The sequence below is a fragment of the Lichenostomus cassidix genome, chromosome 5 (assembly GCF_008360975.1).
Source record: "Lichenostomus cassidix isolate B80296 chromosome 5, HeHo_3.0, whole genome shotgun sequence".
NCBI classification, from domain to species: domain Eukaryota; kingdom Metazoa; phylum Chordata; class Aves; order Passeriformes; family Meliphagidae; genus Lichenostomus; species Lichenostomus cassidix.
In genome coordinates, this window is record NC_139486.1 from 59,664,948 (window position 1) to 59,680,381 (window position 15,434).

Here is a 15,434-nt window from a genome sequence, read left to right on the forward strand (position 1 = left end):
GGAAAGGGAGGGGGAGAATACTGAAATGAATCTCCTGCAGTCATACCCATCTCCCACATCCTGCTAACAATCTGCCCTGTCCCTTGCCTCTCCCTGTGCTGCTCCACATGGAAGCTGGGGGTGGGAAAAGATGGGAAAAGCCGCGTGTGGGGGACAGCAGTGTTGGTAAGGTGTGTGTGTTTGTCACCCCTCCAGCTGTGTGAGGGGAAGGAGAAGCAGCAGAGGTGTCACAATGAGCACATTGTCCCCTGCCACAGAGACAGCCAGCCCTGCCTGCTGGAGCCAGCCCGGTGGGAAAGTCTCCAACGGGAGCTGGAATTAGGACAAGCACTCCAACTGGACCCAGTGTGACAACAGCCACTCGAGCAGAGTCCCTGTCACGCTGCTCCTGTGCCTGTGTGGAATGGTGGGGAACGGGGCTGTCCTCTGGCTCCTCTGCTTCCACACCCGCAGGAACCCCATCACCATCTGCATCCTCAGCCTGGCCATCTCTGACTTCACCTTCCTGCTCTTCATCACCATCACCCTGGGGATATTTTATGGCCCAGAGAGCTTCTGCCACCAGCTGGGCTCACGGGGTGTGACAGCCTGGCTGAACGTCACCATCCTCTTCTCTTTCACTGCCCGGCTCTACTCTCTGACAGCCCTCAGTGCTGGGACAGCTCTCTTTGTCCTCCCTGTGTCCTGCTGGCCCTGCCACCGCTCCCAGCACTTGCCGGTGCTCCTGTGTGTCCTGCTCTGGCTCCTCTCCTTCCTGCTCACCGTCACCCTCTGTTTCTGCCCTTCGGTGCTGGTGGCCTTGGTGCTGAGCTACCTCTTCTCAGTGCTCACCCTGCTCTGCTCTGCTCTAGCCCTGCTGGCCAGGCTCCTGTGCTGCTCATGGAAACAGCCTCCACGGAAGCTCTGTGCCCTGGTCCTGCTGCCTGTCACCTTCTTTCCCTTCTTCACCGCTCATTTTGGGTTCTGGCTCTTGCTGAGAGCCTTTGACCCCTCTGTCTTTGCCCTCAGCACCTCTGTCCTGCTCGCCTGTGCCAACAGCAGTGCCCACCCTCTGATTTACTTCCTGGCTGGGAGCTGTGCAAAGGAATTCACCCTCTCTGTTAGAGTTGCCTTCCAGAGGGCTTTTGAGGATGTGCCAGAGCCCTGGAATAGGGACAACACAGTGGAATCATCATAAAGTGGAATTCTTATGAAATAGAATCACCGTGAAATACAATCAAAAAACATCCTGAATTTGAAGGGACTCACGAGGATCACAAAGTTCGTCTCCTGGCCCTGTACAGGCTATACCAACATTCCCCCCCTGTGCCTGAGAGTGCTGTCCAAATGCCCCTGGAGCTCTGTCAGGCTGGTGCTGTGTGCAGCAGGGGAACTCCTGCCTGGGGTGGATTCAGCATGATGTGAGGATTCATCATGGGAAGGTTTGGGTTGGAAGGAACCTTACAGATCATCACATTCTGACCCTTTCTCCATGGGCAGGGACACCTTTGAATGCTTTTGTTTTCAAGTTCTTGCTTTGAATCTTTCCTGTTCAACAGTTCTGAGCTTTCTCTGCTTCAGAAATGAGCTTCTCTACCCTGTGGAATATTAAAATTGAGTCACCAAGAATCAGACCTTCTGCAAATGGATTTTCTTGGTGTGTTTGCTTAAAACCAGCATGCAGGTGGATAAGAAATCTTGGCACAGCAGTGCAGAACAATTCCTGAGTGATTCCTGCCCATCTCCAGCAGGTCCTGACACACGGGAAGACTGAGGTGTGGAAAATTCACACTGAGCCCTGTTGCCCAGACGAGTGGGCAGGTGTTTGGGATTGCCTCTGGAAGGCTTTCCCCAAAATGCACACTGAGTTTGGGGCTGTGGGCTGTCTTGTGGGCTGTCAGCACAAGGGGTTAGAGCTGGAACTGCCTCTGCTGGATCCTCCCATTTTCTCTGGGCTGTCTGGATGGTTTTAGCTCCGCTCATGTTGCAGCTGGGACTTGAGGTTTGGCTCCACTTGAGGTGTGTCTGAGGGAAGCTGTGGCTGCTCCTCGATCCCTGGAAGTTTTCCAGGACAGGTTGGATGGAGCTCGGAGCAACATACTTTAGTGGAATAGCAATGTACTCTAGTCCCTGCCTATGGCAGGGGGTCAGAAGAGTATGTTTAAAGTCAGAAGAGGTGTTTAAAGTCCCTTCCAACCCAAACCATTCTATATTTCCATGGAAAACAAGAAGCTCAGCTAGGGAGTGGCCTGGGTGACACAGGAGACAAGGAAGGTGCTTGGAGCTAGAAAAATACATGGAAGGATCATGATCCTTCTGCACTTGCCTTGGGAGAAACTCCCTTCATGATGGGAGTCCTTTCCTGGATAAGAGGTTGTACCTCAGAAAGTTTCTACTTTCCAACGGACATGAAAATGGGAGACAGGGAGAGAAAATCCCTCTCAGATGTGGAAGTTGCTCTGTTCGGTTAATCATTAACAACTCTGTTAATCAATGCTTCTTAGATGTTTAACCTCATGTGAGCCAATGTGGTGGTTTTGATTGGCCCAAAACATCAGTAAAGTATTTTTAACATCTAGGAGAAATTTGGACCCCTCAGAAGCTGTTGTGGTAGGCCTGGGGAGGTGTCTGAGGGGTGGGGAGTGACACAGAGATGGCTCCTGTGTGTCCTGAGTGAATGTTCTGGAAGTTTTTACATCAGGTCCCGCAGAGCCAATCTCTGATGGCTCTGAAGGTGATGGACATGCTGCCAGCCAAGTTTGGGCCAATTGGAGGTGCTGGTTACGCCTCTGTGAAAACATATTTAAGAAGAAATCAAAACAAAGCAGTCACATGCTTTTTTCACTTCTTTGTAGTTGGAGGAGGAGGAGGTGGAGGTGAAAATATGTGAGGGAGAACAGCATGGAGACGTGAAGGTCAGTGAAGAAGGTGGGGGGGAGCTGCTCCAGTGCTGGAGCTGAAAACTCTCTGCTAGCTGTGCTGAAGGCCATGAGGGGGCAGGAGGTTCCCCTGCAGCCCATGGAGTACACAGGAGTGGAGAAATCCCCCCACAGCCCATGCCAGAGGAGCAGGTGGATGCCTGGAGAGGGCAGTGATCCAGTTTAGAGGCTCGAAAGGGTTAAAGCTACAGAGGCCTTTTCAAGGAAGAGAAAGGCCTTGCTCCTGGCATGGAAGCAGCCTGGCCTCAGCTCAGCAGAGTCTGCACAGCACTCTATGGACAAAGAGACTCATGTTGCAGCAGAATTCAGGTGGGATGTTGCTCATGAGATTGGACCCACGCCAAAGAAGTTCCCAGAGGACTGTCTCTTGTGGGAGGGACCCCTGGCTAAGTAGAAAAACCCCTCTCCCTGATTGAACTGACCAGAGAACAAACCCCTCTCAACCTGCCCCCTGTCTGTGTTGTGGGTTTGGAAAGAGGGAAAGGGGGGTGAGCAGAGAGACTGCTTCTTAAGACGGAGGGGGTGAGAGCAGAAAAACTGTCTGATAAGAAAGAGAGATAAGTATAGATAAAGAGTATTTGTAGTAGAAAAATTGTGGTGATGAATAGATTATGGACCTGCTCTGTGGACTGAAAAAAATACTCCCCCACCCCCTGCCTCCCTACCCAGGTCTGGTGGTTATAAAAGAGGAAAGGGGGTGAATACTAATGATTCTTTAGAGGGAGGCGGGGGGAGTGAACAAAAACTGTATGAAAAGTTTATTTTTGCCTTGCATTTATCCTCCAACTCTGTTAGGTAATTAAATCACTGTTTGTAACTTTAAGCTTGGAGCCTGCTTGCCCTGTTTCTTTTTCTGTGCATCCTCCTGCCAACCAGTGTCCTATCTCATTTGACCCATGAGATTGGTGTGTATTTTTTATAGTTTGCTTTTTGTAGCAAGAGAGAGTCGAGGTGCCTGGCGTTTAGTCAGGGCTAAACCTTGACACTCTCCAAAGCATGACTCACCACCCAAGGCTTTCACTCTCACTTCCCTTTCCAGAAGCAGTGGCACGTTGCTTTCCCCTGGATTTAAGGCAGTGGGAAAAGGAGGGACAACTTCCCCTGAGCAAGAGATGTGTCTGCTGCCCAGATCTCTCCCAGGAATGAGGAGTTCTTGGCACTGTCTACATCATCCCAAGCATTGCAGGAATGTGCCTTAGGAAGAGCTCTGGTGTGAGACAGAGGTACCTGCCCTCCTCACACAAGACAGAGGCTTTAGAGTGGGAAAAACTAAGGAAACGAGCAATTTTTGGACACTGTTCACTAGGGATGAGCTCTGCAGTGAATGGATGTTGTTTATTCAACACATTTTGGGGTCAGAGTTACCATGTTGGAAACAAACAAAACAAATAAATTCAGATCTAATTATGGGGTAGTAACAATGTGAAAAAGATTAGCACAACCTGGATTTTGGCTCAAGCTGCTGTGCAGAGTTGCTGTTCAGCTCCTCCTGAGAATGACCAGGTTCAGGATGGAGGTGCTGAAGGGATTCCTTGGACATTGATGCTGGGGAACCAGAGGATGGCCCCATTCTGCAGAACAGCAGCATAACCCCCTGATTTCTGCACAATAAAATGGTCCAAGCACCTGGCTATGTGAATTTCCTTATTTCAAGCTCTTTTTTGGTCACAGGCACCAGAATTCAGTAGAATTCACCATCATCACTGCACTTTACTCGGAAGGATTTATTATGGAATGAAAGAATGTGACAAATTCCCACTTAATGGGCAAGGGAATGTTGCTGTCCCTCCCCCAGCTCTGCAGCCCTGCCTGGGGTCAGTTTGGTCTCTTCCCATGAGCAGGGAATACAGGGCTGGCTCTGTCAGACTGAAGGGGAAGGATGGTCCTTGAGATCCTTACCTTTCTCCTGCCATCTAGAGGCCCCAGCCCCACAGAGATTTGGGAAATCGCTGCCATCCCATGCTGGATGTGTCCCCAGGGCTTAACCTGTCACACTCTGTCGATGCAAGAGATCCCCCAAAACCCCATGAAACTCATCTGCTGAGCCAAAGGAGATGGAGTTTATTCCCTGAGGCAGTGAGGGTCATTCATAGGGAATACAGGAACAGGACTGAGCTCAGAGCCATGTGCCCACATGGTCCCATATTTGTGGGTGTCTTTGAGGTGGCACATCTCCAGGTGCCTCATGTCCAGCAGTGCCTCACAGAGCTGTCTCCTCCACCACAGCAGTGTCCCCAGGGCCATGGCTGCCCTTGTCACTCCTGGCTTTCTCCTCAAACACCCTCCGCAGGGCGACTTTGACGGAGCGCTGGAAGCGATGCTGCCGCCAGCTCCCCACCAGCACATAAATCACAGGGTTGAGGCTGCTGTTCAGCAGTGCCAGCAGAAAGAAGATGTTTTCGGAGAATAAAGGGCTAGAATTAGGAAGATTGAGGAGAACCTCCACGCAGAAAGGGATGCCACAGATGAAGAAGAGCAGGACGTTGAGCAGGATGGTGACAAAGAGCCTCCCTGGGTGTCTCCTCTGGGAGCCACAGCGGAGCTTGAGGAACAGGAGCAGGTTGGAAACCAACATCATGAGGGAAAAAGCCACGGAAATGGTGAGGGCTACACCTGCAAGGATGGTCACAGAGTCTTCAGTAAACGTGTAGGTGACATAGAGGGAGGACACAAAAACCCCAGTGAGAACCCAGAGGGACCCACTGACGATACCCGAGAGGTGCCGGGGGCGGTGGCAGCGATACCAGATGGGGCAGAGGATGGAGACACAGCGCTCCACGCTGAGGGCTGTCAGCAGCCCCAGGCTGCTCAGGTAAAACAGGTAGCATGGGAACCGAAGGACACTCACAAAATCCAAATAGTGTACAATAAAATGAAACAAAGATGTGCAAAATATTGCTATGGTCAGAAAACCCAGTATAAGCAGGGAGAACAGGAGGAGCAGGCAGAAGTCAGCTACAGCCAGATTTAGGATGTAGACAGTGAAAGGGTTCTGCTTCATGTGGAAGCCCAGGAACCACACAACCATCCCATTCCCCACCAGCCCACAGAGGGAAATCCCCAGACAGACCCCGAAAAAGGCAATCCTTGTATATGGAATGCCCAAGCATACACGCATCATAAATTCCTCCCAGTCCAGATCTCCATAAATTGTATCATTAAAGGTGAAGTTTGTTGTGCTGGTCTCCTCCATGGTGAATGATCCTGTTCCCAGTGGCTGCCTTCTCCTTCTTCCACCACCTTCTAGGGGGACATGGGGAACCAGAGGGAAATAAGGGCCATCAGCATTCCCAGCACTTCTCCTCTGCTCACACAGCCCCACACCAGACCCAGGATGAACCCCCACCCCTGCAGTGCCCAGGACAAACTCCCACCCTGTCCAGTCCCATCCCTAGAAAGGAGGCATCACCCACTGCTCCATCCCTGGACTCTTACCTCCTGTAGGAACAGTTCTGTCGCAGGAACCCCAGGGGAAAAGGATCTGGTGGTGGCTGCTGGGACCACTGGCTCTGCTTCAGCCTCATCCCTCGTGCCTGGTGTGCAGCCCTTAGCCCAGAGATCACATCCCATGGTCAGAGCCTCCCCTCACAATCTCACCACATCAGTGACAGCTTCCCCTCACATGTCCCAGGGACAGAGATCTTGTCAGAAGGAGGTGGCCACGTCACCCCCTTCCTCTCTTCCTGCCATTCTCTGCTGTTGTCCCACCATGTGAGGGGCTTCTGGCTTTCCCTGTGTGGTGGTGGATGGTGGGTATCCATCAACATAGGAGGGGACATATAACATTCCCAGGATGGCAGAGAGGTGAGAGAGATGAACCAGAGACCTCCAAGAGTGAGAAATCCCTGATGTGCAGACCTGCAACAGCACAAGTTGCTCAGTGCCTCTAGTGACATGTATCTGGCACTCAAAGACTTCTCCCAACTTCCTTCTGGGACACACTTCCAGGAGTTGCACCTTTCTCCATCTGTCTCTCAGGGATGGAACTTGAACTTGTGTTCTCTCCTTGTTTCAAGCCTTCCTCTTGCTCCAAATCCTGCAGCTCCCGGGTGGACACCCTGGAGAGACCATGGACCTTGTGCATTAACAAGGATATCTTTGGAGCACATCAGTCTGGGGGATGACAAGCACAGGATACAGCTCCAGAGGAGATGAAAAATGCATGAAAGAAGGGCAGAAAACAAGCAACAAAATGCCAGTCCCTGTGCTGTGAAAGGCTGAGATTGTGTGGCAGGAACCACTTGGAGATAAGAGCACACTGGCAGCACCATGTACCCCACAAACCTAATCTCAGAGGAGACACATGCTCAGCAGGGGAAATTGGGCTGCTGATTGTGGTTAGATGGAATGTGATGAGAGGCTGTGGGCAAAGCCCTCGTGCAGTCCTGTGTCTGGGCACTGGTGATTTCCCACAGCAAGTGGACACAAGGCCAGTGCTTGTCCTCATGGCTGCTGCTCAGGGGCTCTGTTGGCACCCAAGGGCTGGGGATTGGGTTCACAATGAGGTCTGGCATTTCTGAGGGGTTCACAAAACCCTGTAAAAGCTGAAATGACCATAGTGGAGTAGGCTTTCCATGGACAGGATCTTCCCTCACCAGAGGAGTATTTTACCTCAAGGTTCACAGCATCTGAAGGGACATCATATTATCTGTGCTGTGCTCTCCTTCTTCATTGTTTTAGACCCAGAAAATGGTGTTTAAAATTATAGAATTTGAGTGTCTGAATTAATAGGATCATAGCAGATCAGCAGCTCCTCATGAAGAACTGGGGGGAGGAGAGGAATGGGGTGATGAAGCCACCTCCTCCTGACAAGATCTCTGTCCCTGGGACATGTGAGGGGAAGCTGTCACTGATGTGGTGAGATTGTGAGGGGAGGCTCTGACCATGGGATGTGATCTCTGGGCTAAGGGCTGCACACCAGGCACGAGGGATGAGGCTGAAGCAGAGCCAGTGGTCCCAGCAGCCATCCCCAGATCCTTTTCCCGTGGGGTCCCTGTGACAGCACTGTTCCTACAGGAGGTAAGAGTCCAGGGATGGACTGGTGGCAGATGACGCCTGTCCTTGTCCTGGGCACTGCAGGGGTGGGAGTTCTTCCTGGGGCTGGTGTGGGGCTGTGTGAGCAGATGGGAAGTGCTGGGAATGCTGATGGCCCTTATTTCCCTCTGGTTCCTCATCTCTCCCTAGGAAGTGGTGGAAAAGGAGAAGACAACCACTGGGAACAGGATCATTCACCATGGAGGAGACCAGCACAACAAACCTCACCCTGAATGGATCTGTGGACTTGGAGGAATATCTCCCAGATCAATGCTCGAGCTTTCCCTACACACTGATTGCTCTTGCAGGGGTCTGTCTGGGGATTTCCCTCTGTGGGCTGGTGGGGAATGGGATGGTTGTGTGCTTCCTGGGCTTCCACATGAAGCAGAACCCTTTCACTGTCTACACCCTAAATCTGCCTGTAGTTGACTTCTCCCTGCTCCTCCTGTTCTCCCTGCTTATCTTGGCTTTTCTGACCTTAGCAGCATTTTGCACATCTTTGATTCATCTTGCTCCTCTCTACATAGATTTTGTATTTGCAGTGGAACTCCTGTGCCACCTGTTTGACCTGAGCAGCCTGGGGCTGCTGACAGCCCTCAGCATGGAGCGCTGTGTCTCCATCCTCTGCTCCATCTGGTACCAAAGCCACCGCCCCCGCCACCTCTCGGGTGTCATCAGTGGGTCCCTCTGGGTTCTCACTGGGGTTTTGGTGTCCTCCCTCTACCTCACCTTTACTGAAGACTCAGGGACAGCCCTTGCAGGTGTAGCCCTTGTGATTTCCCTGATTCTGTCCATAGTGATGTTGGTTTCCAACCTGTTCCTGTTCCTCAGGCTCTGCTGTGGCTCCCAGAGGTGGCAGCCAGGGAAGCCCTGTGTCACCATCCTGCTCAACGTCCTGCTCTTCTTTGCCTTCAGCATCCCTTTCTGCTTGGAGGTTCTCCTCAGCCTTTCTGATTCTGTCCAGTTATTCCCAGAAAACACCTCCTTGCTGCTGGCATTGCTGAACAGCAGCCTCAGCCCTGTGATTTATGTGCTGGTGGGGAGATGCCAGCAGCACTTTCTGTGCTCCATCTGCGTTGATCTGCAGAAAGTGTTTGAGGGGAAAAGCAGGAGTGAGGAGGGGAGCCACAGCCCTGGGGACACTGCTGGGGTGGAGGTGACAGCTCTGTGAGGCACTGCTGGACATGTGGCACCTGGAGATGTGTCAGAGACAGCCAGAAGTATGGGGACATGAGGCCACATGGCTCTGAGCCAGAGCAGCCTGGCTCAGCCCTGTTCTCTGGCTGTACTCCCCATGCAATGACCCTCTGTGTTGGTTTTGCTTGGCCCAGTTTTTGTTAGTAGGGGTGCCACAAAGATGGCTCCTGTGAGAAGCTTCTGGAAGCTTTCACTCTGTCCAGCAGAGCCAATCTCTAATGGCTCTGAAGATGACATATATGCTGCTGGCCAAGCCTGTGCCAGTTGGAGATGGTGGGTACTCCTCTGTGATAACATATTGGAGGAGAAATCAAAGCAAATGTGCATGCAGTTGTTTCTAGCCAGGGAAGGAGGAAGAGGAGGTGACATGTGAGGGAAACAACATGGAGACTCCAAGGGCAGTGCAGAAGGTGAGGGAGGAGGTGCTCCAGGCACCAGAGCCAAGTTTCCTCTGTAGGCTTTGGTGAAGACCATGGTGAAGCAGCTGTGCCCCTGCAGCCCATGGGGTCCAACAGGGATGCAGAAATCCACCCACAGCCCATGGAGGAAGTGCCCCATGCCAGAGTGGGTGGGTGCCTGGAGGAGGCTGTGATCCGGTGGAAGTCCCAGTGGAGATAGAGAGCCCTTGATTCCAGGCTGGAGCAGCCTGTCCTTGGAGGAGTGCAGCCCGTGGATGAGGGAGCCACAGCACAGCAGTTTGGGAGGACTGACTGCCCGTGGGAGGAGCTCACATTGCAGCAGGATTGTCTGTGCTGCTGCTGCTCCTGAGTTTGGAGCTGCACTGGAGGAGTTCCCAGAGATCTCTCTCCTGTGGAAGGGACCCCATGGCAATGCAGGGAAGGACTTCTCTCCCTGAGCAGTGGAAGATCCTGGGGATGAGCTGACCCAAAGCCCCACACCCTGCCCTCCCTGCACTGTTGGTGGGAAGGAGGGAGGGGGTGAGAGGAAAAACAGTGTCTTTAAGGGTTTCTTTTACTTCTCATTATCCTCCTTTGACTCTGTTATTAATAAATTCACTTTGCAACTTTAAGTGGAGCCTGTTTTTCTCTTGAAGTGTTTTCTCACTGTCCTTTATTTTGACTCATGAACGCTTAACTAATTTTTTTTTCCTCCCCTCTTCCCGGATGTGGCAGGGGAGAGAACAAGCAAGCAGCTGCCATAGGTGCCTGGCATTCAGTGAGGCTGAAACCACGGCAGACACTCAGGAGGATGTGGATGCACAGAAACTAGAGGAAAGTGATGTTTAGGTATTAGATAAGTTTTAATGACTATATATGGTTATAATGGATAAAACCCCTGCTGTAAAGTCTCTCCTCAGACATAGAACAAAGAGAGATCCTTCTGTGTGTCCTGTGCAGGTAAAGAATTCCTGCTTCCTAATGCATCCCATTCTGTTAGAAAGTTTATTCCAGCCCCTTTTGGTATCGCTCCCCATTCCTATTTCCACCCCACTGCCATCCCATCCCATCCCATCCCATCCCATCCAGCAGCTTTCCTGGCCTCTCCCTGGCTCTGAGCACAACCTGTAGCTCTGCTGCTCTCCAGTGAGGACATTTGGGATCGGCAGCATCCACACCCTTCCTGGCCCCTCCTGACCCCTCTGACACACCCAGACTCCCCCCGGGGCCACCTTCCCCCCTGACAGCCCCACTGCTGCCCTGCTCCAGCCGGGACCAGGGAGATCTTTGCTGTGCCACTCAGAGTGCAGCTGGGAAGGGAATGCTGAGCCCCTGGGCCATCCTGCCCATGCCGGCTGTGCCGCTGCCATCCCAGCTCTGGGCACTCGGGATCATGTTTGCTGCAGGGAGCACAAGCCATGCCTGTGTCCCCTCCCTCCCTCCCTCCCTCCACCCCCATTCCCGGCTGGCAGCAGGAGCCAGAGGAAGGCAGCAAGCACTGGCAGATGGGGTGAAGGCAGCTCAGGGTTCAGGATGGTGTTTATTGATATCAGACTGCAGTGGGATGCAGGAACCAGGTGCCAGGGGAATTTTTGGAATCACAACTGTGTTGGGAAATATCCCTTTGGGGGAATAGTGTTTTAGGACCTGGGAGGGTGGAGGAAAGCCATGCTCCAATGTGCTCCCTGCAGAGCATCCCTCCCACCTGCCCCTGCTTGCTTCCCCTGCAGGAATACAGTGTGGGAGGGAGATCCTGTGGATATTTCTTAATCAGGTGACTCAAGGAAACCCTCAGCCACTCTCCCAGAGTCCCTGAGCAGTGCAGTCAAAGGGATCAACAGGTTCAGACCAGTGTGTCTGTGGTGGCATCTTTTTTGCTGGCAGAGTTGTCTTCCTGCTCATCAAAAAGCCTCTGGAGAGATTCCCTTAGGGACTCCATGGAGCAGTTTCTCCAACACCTCCCCACCAGGAAGTAGACAGAGGGTTTGATGGTACTGTTGATGCAGGTGAGCAGGAAAAAAACATGGGAGGACACAACAATGTAGCCAAGCTGCTGCAGGAAATTCCAGATGGTGAGGAGGACAGCGAGGAGTAGAATGAGGAAGATAACATTGTCACGCTTCTTGAGTTGCTGCTGCTCGGAGCCACATTTGGCATTAATGAGGTTGATTGATCTGGAGATGACGTCAGGTGCAGCAAAGAGGAGCAGGAAGATACTGAACACGGAGAGGAGAGCCCCCTGACATTGCTCCCGCTTGTGTGATGGACACAGGGGAGTCATCGTGGGAACGACAGTGATGAGAGTGTAGAAAGCCCAGTATTCAACACTGTCCATCACCAACACCAGGCGCAGGGGAAGGCGGCAGTGGCAGAAGTGCTGGCACAGCTTGGACATGGCTGTCCCAATGCCGATGTCTGTCAGCTCCCACAGCCCCCAGTAGTAGGAGACCACTGACAACTGGAAAAGGAAACCCAGGTACACCCGGGACATGACAGTGGAGCAGGACACATCCTCCACCAGGAAGAGCAGAGCAGAGGGGACTGTGAAGAGGAGGAAGAGGAAGTCGACGACAGCCACCTCAAAGATTCTGGAGTTAAGTCCTTTCAGGCTGAGGAGCCAGAGGACAGCCCCATTCCCAGCCAGCCCACAGAGGCCAGTGAGCAGTGTGACACTGTGTATGGCCATGTTGCTGACATCTATTTCACATGGATCATCTCCTTCAGTGGGTGAGGCAGGAGGGGGGGTGACAGTGCTCACCTCCATGGATGGATGCTGGGCAGGTGGTGGGATGAGGCCCCTGGCTGTGGTCAGAGTGGATGGGGAGTCAGTGCTTGGAGAATCCCAGGATGGACCATGCAGCTCCTCAGCAGCTCCCTGCAGCAGGAAGGATTCAGTGGAGAGCAGTGAGATGTGCAGGGGAGGAGAGCAGGGGAAATAGTGGGGTGGGAGAGGGAGGTGGGAGGTTTGGGCTGTTTGGGAGAAGAATGATAAAGAACACAGAGAATAAAAATTTCAGCTTCCCTGAAGCTGCTGAAAGACCAGCTGGACAAAAAGATAAAAGTATGTGAAGGTGTGGACAGAGAAGGATAAATGTGGGTGGAACCAGTGGAGAAACAGACAACACAGAACACAGTCCCCAGTGCTTTTGGGACAAGTTCTGTAACAGGAAGCAACAGCACATGGCCAAAGGAAAAGTTCAAGGAGGGTCACCTTTCATATTGCAGCATTCAGTGAATACTGCAATCCTGTACAGTGAATACAGTGAATACATTCAGTGATGTTTATGTATTAGAAAAGAATCACTTTTTTTATGACTTTGAATGATTTTAATGGATAAAACCCCTGTTGTAAAATCTCTCCACACACAGAAAAAGGAGAGATCCTTCCGTGTGACCTGCACAGATAAAGAATTCCCGCTTCCTAATGTGTTCCATTGTGTTAAAAAGTTTTTTCCATCTGATTTCAATATCAAGATACAGAAGGGAAGCTCAGGGCAGAGGGAGGAGCTGGGGAGGATACTGCATTCCCATGGAGAGGGTGGCAGGAACAGAGCAGCTGCTGGAGGAGAGGCAGGTGGGGTAGGGAGGAAGAAAAACATTGCACTGACCTGTTCAGTGTGGGGCAGCAGCAGGCAAAGGGTGTCTGTCCAGATCAGTGGCTGTTCCTGGCATCACTTGCTCCTTTGGGGTCCATATCCTAAAGCAGATCCTCGTGTAGGATTTGGATCCGCAGGATTAGATGGGTTTGTTTGTCAGTTGCACATGGTCGGAACAAAATCCGAAGATTCGTTTGATCTTCGAGAGACGAGAGATCTCTGAAGTCAGGTCATAGAGCATGGGGCTTATTGTGAAAGGGCATGGGTGTAGGAGAGCTGCCAGGGGCTGCCAGATGCAGCCCAAAGGAGGTCAGAGAAGCAAGAGAGAGAGAAAGAGAGAGAGATAGAGCAGAAAAGATAGAAAAGAAAAAGATGCGAGGTTGCCGTTTACAATACAATAAATCATCTTCTGTGTTGAATATTCTAATTCTTATTAACCAATGTAGAACAAGCTACAAATCCTACAACATTTACATACAACCTATAAGAATCATCGCATTACCATACGGCGTTATATTTTAAACTCTAAAAACTGCTCTTTGACCCTCTGCCCAGTTGGCAGGGTCTGCTCTGACCCTTGGACCTGCCTACGAGCAGAGGGTATTGCTTCATCAAGAGGGGATTAGCTCCAGTCAGCCACAACATTGTTTTCTAGTTGTTCAGTAAATGGGGTTTGGTAACTCAAAGCTTGTCTTCATTTCAATCTCGCTTATATTTTCCAGATTCTCAGCATCTTTTGCCAGGTAATCATATTTATAAGGCTTTCTTATTTTATCTTCCCCAACATCCTCCCAGGTCAGTAACATGAAGGAGAAAGTGCCCAGATCCCCAGGAGGTCCCCTCTCCTGTCCTGCTGACTCCTCTCTGTGCCCTGTCACAGTGTTGCTTCCCAAGACTCGGTGGAGTCACAGGGGAGTCGGAAACTGCAGTTTTGGCTACATCTGAGTTTCACTTCCTTTTTTTTTTTTTTTGCTTTTGCTGCAAGGGAAGTGGCTTTTTTCAAAAGCTCCACCAGAACTGTGTGAATGGCTCTTCATTTCCTCTTGATCAGAAACACTCCTTCCCTGCAGAATGTCCCATTCTCCAACTGCTGTCCCTTTCCTCTCCCTACAGGTTTCTACCATTGCTCATTTCTGTCCCCTGCGGGGTCATGGTCCCTCCAGCAGCAGAGGGATGCTGGTGGTGCTGGTGGCACTGGAATGCTGGCAGTGCTGGCAGTGCTGGGGAGGCAGCTGGGTGCTTCTCAGAAACAACTCCCTTTCTGGGAACAGCTCTGGGACCATTGCCAAAACCTTCCCTGGACTCAAGGGAGTACAACTGAGACAAGAATTGCCCTTTTTTTTTCATTCTGCTGTAGGCACACCCTGTCCAAGGGAAGGACAGCAAAGAGTTGCTTGCAGCCAGGTTATCAGCAGTTAGACCCCACATTAATTACTGCCAATCCCCTTAATGATACAATAAAAGTTATAAGAGATCAGATTTAGCAGTGCTGTTAACCCCCTATCAGCCCTTCATCAGAGCTTATCCTCCTCCTCCTCCATCCTGGGAGCACTTGTGGTTGTTTTTACTGATCCCAGCCCTTCACCAGCAGCAACACCTTCCAAAAGTCCACATTGCTCAAAACCCCATCCACCCTGGCCTGGAACACTTCCTGGGATCCTGAGGCAGCCACAGCTTCTCTGGTCAACCTGTGCCTCAGCACCCTCGCAGAGAAGGATTTCTCCCCAGTATCACATCTGAACCCACTCTCTGTCAGTGAGAAAGCCATATCCCCTTGTCCTGTCCCTCCAGGCCCTTCTCCAAAGTCCCTCTCCAGCTCTCCTGGAGCCCCTTTAGCTCATGGATCAGGAACTGTTTGCACTGGAAAGGATTGGCCCAGTGAGGGGATGTGAGATTCCATAGCTGGGGACACAAACACAGTGTCAGCGAGGAAGAGAGGAGGCAGTTCTGCTCCCAGGGTCTCCACACACACCAGATTCCAGCAGGAGCATCCCAGCTCCCAGACACATGTCCGTCTGGGTGGGAATCATCTCATTTCAGCTTTCTAGGAATTCTGTGGAATTCATTTTAGGTTGTTGTCTGACTCCCAAGGGAGTGTAGAAGATGGCTCAGATGAAACCTAGAGCTTTCTAATGGTTGTAGCCAAGAGAGCAACATTGATTAACCTCTTCTCAGAAAAAATGACATTTCTGAAATGTTAAATCATCCCTCTGCTGTATGCCTGTGCTCCAGCTCACACAGAGCATTCCTTATTGCACGAATCCTCTGGGAAACTGCATGGTGAAAGTCAA

General features: G+C 51.5%; 2 protein-coding genes and 1 pseudogene across 2 annotated transcripts; 1 reads left to right on the top strand and 2 right to left on the bottom strand.

The window, feature by feature from the left end:
• The first annotated feature begins 232 nt into the window (after positions 1-232).
• LOC146436856 (mas-related G-protein coupled receptor member X2-like) lies at positions 233-1,333 on the top strand (annotated as a pseudogene).
• A 3,785-nt stretch (positions 1,334-5,118) lies between these two features.
• On the bottom strand, positions 5,119-6,155 carry LOC146436857 (mas-related G-protein coupled receptor member A2B-like). The gene has a single exon (XM_085063942.1). The coding sequence runs from the start codon at positions 6,109-6,111 to the stop codon at positions 5,119-5,121; it is 993 nt and encodes a 330-aa protein (XP_084920068.1). The 5' UTR covers positions 6,112-6,155.
• Positions 6,156-11,229: 5,074 nt separating this feature from the next.
• LOC146436858 (mas-related G-protein coupled receptor member A7-like) lies at positions 11,230-13,655 on the bottom strand. The gene is made up of 2 exons (XM_085063283.1): positions 13,156-13,655; positions 11,230-12,422 (listed from the first exon to the last, which is right to left on the bottom strand). Exon 2 carries the CDS (start codon positions 12,309-12,311, stop codon positions 11,391-11,393), a length of 921 nt encoding a protein of 306 aa, XP_084919409.1. The 5' UTR covers positions 12,312-12,422; positions 13,156-13,655; the 3' UTR covers positions 11,230-11,390.
• Between the last annotated feature and the right edge of the window lie 1,779 nt (positions 13,656-15,434).